The sequence below is a fragment of the Adiantum capillus-veneris genome, chromosome 28 (genome assembly GCF_014529385.1).
Source record: "Adiantum capillus-veneris isolate H3 chromosome 28, ASM1452938v2, whole genome shotgun sequence".
NCBI lineage: Eukaryota > Viridiplantae > Streptophyta > Polypodiopsida > Polypodiales > Pteridaceae > Adiantum > Adiantum capillus-veneris.
Window position 1 is genome coordinate 43,844,394 of NC_140958.1, and position 7,501 is coordinate 43,851,894.

Sequence of the window (7,501 nt, forward strand, 5' to 3'; positions counted from 1 at the left end):
CTCTTGGAAAACAACAAACAACTCACATCTAACTCGAGATACACTCAAATGACTGAAATCACCAAAAGCTAATCGTCCATTGGCAAACAAATCATATCCGTTACAGCATCAAACAACATCCAAATGTCACAAAACTTCTAGGACATGTTTATAAGACCTAAGCACACATGCTTATGGTCTCAAATCTCACTTTAGGTCAAGTGCAAAAATCACAATTATTAACAACAGTGAGTTTTTGACCTAGTCATTTTCGACCCAGAATGCATCTAAATGCTTAGCAATGATGCCCCAATACCCTGCGTATACTTAATTTATGATTTTAAAGCTTAAATTTCTACTTATGATAAAATTAGGCCATGGGTCGACGACACCAAAAGCTACAAAATATCGTGAAATGCTTACGTCAATATGTAGAGCTCTTACCTGCGGTTGCAACGCAATAGACGTGACTACAATGTGACAACAAGGGAGGGACTAGGAAGCACAAGAAGAAGAGAAGTGAGCACCGTTAGCTCACACTGTGTTTCATTATCCAAAAACTTAATAATAAACTTACAAAGTTGGCTTTTATACCGTAGCCAAGGTCTAAACTGTGTAATGTGCAGTGCCCAAGACTTTTGAGGATCCACACTTATTGTATCTGCACCCCAGGTACACTAAGTGACCTATGCTTTACATCTTGGAACTCTTATTGAGCCTGTAACACATTAACAATATTACAATGGCTTGAGATAAATTGGGAATTTAGAATACATGACCATTTTAGAAAAATGTGTAACTCCAATCTTTACTGCTTCTTCACTTTGATCTTCTATGTGCATTCGTACGTCTTAGGTCTTTAGCAGCTTCTATTAACAGACATTGGCTCAATTAACATTGGTACAATATGCGCTAAATTTTGAAAACATTGGCTGATCAGATGCAAAAATATAAAAACACTGGTTGATCTGGTACAATGGGTTGAATTATAAAAAAGTTGGTTGATTTGGTGCAAAAATGCCAAATGGGTACTGAGATATTGTGGGTACTACTACTGGTGTTGGCTTATGCTTGATAAGTAACACCTAGGTCACTTACATATGGCGTAGAAACAGGGTCAAGCAATCCAACTTAAAAATCCACGATTTTTGAAATGGCTAAAAAAATCACTTTTTAATAAGTTGATAAACTATTAATAAGAGGTGATTCATATGTAGATAAATACATAGGCCAAATACTAATGCATTTATATGGAAACACTCCCCAATGCCTACACGTGGCAGACATTGGTTATGCTCATGTGAACTCAGAGGGTATGCAACTAATCAAAAGTGCTTGGACATGCACATCCTACGTACAAACTCACAAGGATGTCATAACACTTCCTAGGATGTCCTAAACCCTAGAAATAGGAGTAAGCTTGTCTACATGCACGTAGAATTAGATGTGCACATGATAAGTAGAACTACTGAAGAGAAAAAAAACAGATTGAACATGGGGCCTAAGACGCAAAGCCAACGACGTTCATGCTGAGCTACTCATCGAATGCTATGGTGTACGTCAAATCTCATGAAGTGCTCTCTGTCGCCTCTTATGAATAAACAATGCGGAGGCAGGAAAAAGGGTGTTGGCTACTTGTCAAAGATAAATGTGTGTAGGTGTGTATGTGTGTGTGTGTGTGTGTGTGCTCGCACACATGCACGTGTATGTGCTCGCACACATGCACGTGTATGTGCGCAACTATATGGTGCATTCATGCATGTACGTACATGCACACACTTGCATGCACACGCATGCAAGTGTGTGGGGGGGAGGCATGTGTGTGTGTGTGCATGCCTGAGAGAGAGAGAGAGAGAGAGAGAGAGAGAGAGAGAGAGAGAGAGAGAGAGAGAGAGAGAGAGAGAGAGAGAGAGAGTCGAAACAATCATGTGGTGTACTTCAAAAGACATCTACTGGAGGAAGAGGACCTTGATCATTATATATGAATATGGTATGGTCTTCCAACATGACCATATGTTAATACTTTGATCATGGAAGTTGTTACAATAGACTCATCATCGGCATTCACATCAACTCCCATGACACGCGCTTCATGCTTTAAAACGTTGAGAGGCTTGAAGTTGCAAGCAGACCAAACCTTTGCAGTTTGATCAAAGGAGGTAGTGAGAAAAAAGTGGCCTTGATTAGGCTCATACCTAACTCGAGAAATGGTAGAAAAGTGAGAAGATATGATGTAGAGAAGTTTTTGTTGCCTAAGGTCCCAAACTTTACATGTTTGATCTTCACTAGTAGCCAAATGGTACCCATTAGGCAAGAAATCAATGTCATGGATATGTTTCACATGCCCCTCTAAAGCACAAAGGCGTCTTCTAGTTTGTAGATCCCACAAAAGAGCAAGTGCATCCATGCCACAAGATGCTAGAAGCGAGCCATCACATTGGCAAGCACTGCCATACACACCATGGCTATGACCATCTTGTATCAACAGTTTGACACCCATATCGATATCCCAGAGTCTCCACATTCGGTCAAAGCCTGCGGTTGCAAGGTAGGAGAGGGAGGGATGAAAGGCTATGCCCAAATGACCTCTAAAACTCGTTTGAGCTTGGGTTATTGATTGCACCATCTTCTTCGATGTGAACACGCCATAGACTTGCCGTACCATCAGCATAGGAAGTAGCTAAGAGTAGGGTTCCCGTATTGGAGACAACTAATGATAAAATGACATTGGTTGCTCGTATGCTTCATGCTACTAGGATCTTGACCTTGGTAATTGTAAGAGAGGTGCAGTAGTTCCAGAGTGTAGTGTTTCTAGAGAAGCTTGATGTGGCAAGCAGAGGGGAGGAGTTGTAGTGTGATAGTGCACATCCAGTAAGGGGACGTGTATCCCCCATCTCGTCTCCTCTTTGTTCAAGTTTTGAAATAACAGAAAGATCGAGCTCTGGTTCCTTCTTGCCCTTGCTTCCAAGAATTTGTGAGCGGGCACGTGAAAGCGAGAAGCAAAGAGTCTGGAACAGAGATCTCAAGAGCTCATCAAGCTCAATGTGAAGAAAGAATCCATAAGAGAAGGTATAGAGAATGGGCCTCAAGTGCCCATTCCCCAAAATAATTGCAACCACATCACGGGAGCTGGGAGCCATGTGGGAGCAATTATGGGGAATGGACACTTGAGGCCCATTCCCGACCGTCAAGTGTCCTTGGTGAGGGGGACAGTCATCGAGCTTGAGCATGAGGCTCATGCCGTAAACTGTGGCTTGAGTGTGAGCGTGAGGCTTGAGCTTGAGTGCGATGCTATCTTGTGAGTTGTGGCTTGAGCGTGAGCTGTGGCTTTAGCGTAGGGTTTGTGTGGTTGATCTTTTGTGACTTGTGCTTATAGTTTTTATGCTTGAGCTTAGGGTTTCTATGGTTGATCTTCTGTGGTTGAGCTTAGGGTTTCTATGGCTTGGCCGTCTCCCTGTTGGGTTATTTCTGCTGGTATTATGGAAGGGCTGAGGGTTTACTTTCTAAGTGGTTTGGTGAAGAATGGTGGTTTCGAGGTTATCAGAAGTGGTGGTTTTGTGAAAGGTGGTTTTTGTGTGTTCTTTACAAAAGGTGAGGAGGGAAGTCTCTTTGAGTATGATTTGGGGGGAGGCTATGTGATTGTTGCAAGTGTGTATTCTGTTCTTGTGGGTTCCATGGGATATGAAGCGAGCTCGCAGCCTACTTTCTGTCTGCTTCCTATTGAAGGACATGATAGTGGTATTGGTGGGACATGGTAGTGGTTCTGGAGGGGATGGCATTACCTTTGGAGGTTGTTATGAAGCAGAATCTACTTCTGGAGGGGATTGCATTGCCTGTGGAGGTGCTTATGTAGGTTTGTGGTGTTTTTTGATGTATAAGGCTTTCTAATGCATGTGCTTTTACATGTAATTTTTGATGTATATTTTGTGCATATTCTCATGTATAAGACTTCTAATGCATGTGGTTTTGCATGTAATTTCTGATGTATATTTTTTGATACATGTGCGTATGCATGTAATTTGTGTTGTATATGATCTGATGTATATAATTACTTGTAATTATGATATATAATATGATGCATGCAATGTTGAAACAAGGGTCTGTGGGTATCATGTTCAGCACAACCTACAAGGTTTTGATCGAGAACAGAAGTAACAACTTATGGGGAGGCACCACTGCTTACTAGCAACCCTTTACCTCGAGAGAGGTTATTGTTTGTCTAGTTTCTTTGAATGTTAGGTGTATTTCTACCATTTATTCTTATACCTTTTCTCTGGTAGACAGAAATAGTTCTCAGTATAAATGTTCTACTGGCAACCTTGTAGGGATTTCCAACATCTGATTAGTTATGTTTGCAATACTTGATCCACATTCTCGGTTGATTAGATAATGTTTGCAGGTTTGGTGGTATACTTGTTGTTTATGACCTATTTTTTTAATTTTGCAGGCAATGTTGTCTCTTGTAGACCAGTTGTTTATGACCCAGGTGGTTACCGGATGATTTGCAAGGAAATTGTACCACTCGACAGGGATTTCTTGTTGGCAGTGATGCTCTGGAGGGAGATTTTTTGACGGTCGAGGATAGTGTGGCTACGAAGCAGAAGGATAACTGGGCCCGCAAAAAATTTGATGCATGGAGGAAGATGTGTGAATTGGAGTGTGTGACTCCATTGGAGAAATTGGATCTTCATGAATTAAACGATATGCTTGCAAGGTTTTTTGTAGTACTGTGTAAACAAGGCAGTGGCTTGTTTCCTAGCGATACTTTAATGGGTATGCTACGGTGCTTTGGGAGATTAGTAAGAAAGGAGCAGGATCTTAGAATTGCAGGTAGTGATTTTGTGGAGGTTCCTATCAACATTGCTCGTAACCCCATTTTCAAAACAATGCATAGTATTGTGCTCGGGGCTATGCGAAGGTCAGTTGCTACTGGTGATTGTAAGGAGACAAAGCAGGTATCTGTTATTGGTTTTAGTATGGAGCAAGAAGTCCTTGAAGATGTGGATTTTAGCATTCAGCATTCTCGTGGCTACCAGCTCAGATTTGCATATTTTTGTGTGCTGCATTTTTCTGTGAGGGGTGGGTTGGAGATGTACAGGTTGGAGAGATTGACGTTCTCGCGCGGGCATGATGAATTGGGAGCTTCTGTTAGGTAGTATTGTAGGCTGAATGTGCTCAGTTTTTTTTTGGAGTGCTGATTTTGACAACTGCTGTGTGTTTTTGCTTGTTGCACGTTTTGTGAGCGCTCAAGTAAAAATTACAAAGTGGATTTGATGCATTTCGAGCTTGAACATTTTAGGTGTGTTTTCACTCGGCGAGATGGTCATGTAGTTCAACGTTCGATCAACTAATGTGTCACATGCCTCCAATAGTGGAGGGAGATAAGAATCTACTGTATCTTGTTTTGCAGTCTATCAACTCACCTCGCACACAGGTTTTTATCGCATATGTTAGTTTTTTCCCCTTTTTTTGTAAATAGTTGTGTAAAGTCATCAAGGTCTATGGATTTATGTGATGGCTGCAGGTTTGGTACAAGCATAATAGGGTTTTCGTCAAAGTATTATGTAACATTGTGAAGTGCATCGGTGAAAGGACGGGGGTTGGTGGGAATTTCAGTAATAAGAGCTTGAGAAGCACTTGTGTGACACAAATGAGCCTTGGGCAGGTGCCTCGTGAAGTTGGTATGATGGTCACGGGGCATAAGCGTCTGACATCATATGAAAAATACGATCTCTCAAATGAGGTAAGAATGGCAGTTGCGCAAGACATTTTTTCACAACCATATGACAAATCTGAAAAACTCAAAAAGTATCAACAAGTACTGGAAGGGAAAAAATTTCAATTTCTATGATAATGTAGAAGTTTGTGGCTTTTCCTAGTTGTTTTGTGGTTTTTGTTGATGTCTCTTTAGTAATTTATGCTTGATTATGTTTAGGTGAATTGAGCGGTGGTAATGCCGTGAAAAAACCAACTATTGAAATTGTTGGAAAAGCTTGTTATGGTCCAGATATTTTTGTTGAAGATGATGTTGTAGAATGTATTGGTAATACATGTCTATTCCGCTTTGTAATGCTTTGTAATGAGTTACTACCGTATGAAGATTAGTCGTTGACTTTATGCTAGTCTTTCCAGGTTCACTGGGTGGTCTTGTTGGTGGTTCTATTTCAAGTGGTCGTGTTTGTGATTTAAGTATTGGTGCTACTGTTGTTGTGTCTGGTTCAGATGGGTGTGGTTCCAATTCAGGTGGTAAATCTATTGTTGGTATTTTTGGTTTAGACACTGAAATTGCTGATTCAAAAATATATGGTGCTATTGGAGTGGGTGGTTCAGTTGGTAATGTAGTGGCAGGTTCTCTTGTTGGTGGTTCGGTTCCTAGTGCATCAGTTGTTGCAATGAGTGCATCTGATGTTGTGAAGGATAAGGCTAATGGTTGCTCTAGGGCAAGTGTTTTCTTTGCTCCATACAAGCTAGGGGATGATATTCCCTTTGACGAGACATCACCTTCCAGCTGAGTCTGTTAGGGCTTTGGGTGTTGGTTGGTCGTCCTACTATACTGATGTTTTCTATGTGTAATATGTCGAACTACGTTGTTAATGTCTATGTTGGAAAGAAGAATATCCCATTTGGGGCTTCTGACAAATAGATTGTAGATAATGGAACTGTAGTTGGATGTTGGTCACATAATTCTTAAGGTTTTGTTTATTATAATATGTCACCTGGTAATTATGTCTACTGATGTGTCTTCATGTGGTTCACCTGATTTTTTCGTAATTATGGCTGTTGATGTGTCTTCATGTGACTCACTTGCTTTTTTGATAATTATGGCTGTTGAGTTGGCAGTTGCTGATTGACTATGTGTCATAACAGTTCTGCGCAGGTCTTTTGTGGTATAGTCTTGTGTGGTTTGAGTGAGTGATATTGATTCATTGAGTGAGTGGTACAGGTGCATTTGTAAAGGTCTTGTGTGCTTTAAATAATATAGGTATTGTGACTATTGTGTGTTTTGAGTGGTATTGGTCCATTTCACAAGAGTCTGGACTGGTCTCTGTACTGTTTTTTGTGCAGTGACACATGGCATGCACCCCATGGTTTTCATTTTTTATTATGCCATTTAATCTCTAGTAAATGGAGGGCGAAGATTTGTTGCCCTCCTCCCAAGGACCTTGACCATTGTATAATGTTTCTTAGGTCCTCCCAAAACGATGTGGACTATAGAAACAATTAGAAATAGAAAATCTAAAAGGGAAGGAGCCAATGTATGCTATCTCCATTAGCGTTTTCAAGGTAAATGGTACATGTACTGACAAGTTGAGTTTTTTTTTTTCGTAGACTTAACCTTGTCAGGAAACTATCCTTGAGTAGCGGTGCACATGTTTTCTCTTCTTTACTTATTAGATTTTTTTTCTTTCTGAAGTATGAATAGAAATTCTTCACTCATTAAGATATATAGCGCCCAATATGGTGACAGTATCTCTGCATCCTAGCATCTAGGCAATCCAAAAGTGTGTGTGCATGTTAGGTT

At 40.6% G+C, this 7,501-nt stretch overlaps 1 protein-coding gene across 1 annotated transcript; it reads left to right on the forward strand.

Annotated features, from left to right (window-relative positions):
• Positions 1-3,458: 3,458 nt before the first annotated feature.
• On the forward strand, positions 3,459-5,830 carry LOC147420348 (uncharacterized). The gene is made up of 4 exons (XM_086504513.1): positions 3,459-3,733; positions 4,466-5,131; positions 5,299-5,413; positions 5,504-5,830. The coding sequence occupies exons 1-4, from the start codon at positions 3,459-3,461 to the stop codon at positions 5,828-5,830; spliced, it is 1,383 nt and encodes a 460-aa protein (XP_086360639.1).
• Positions 5,831-7,501: the final 1,671 nt, after the last annotated feature.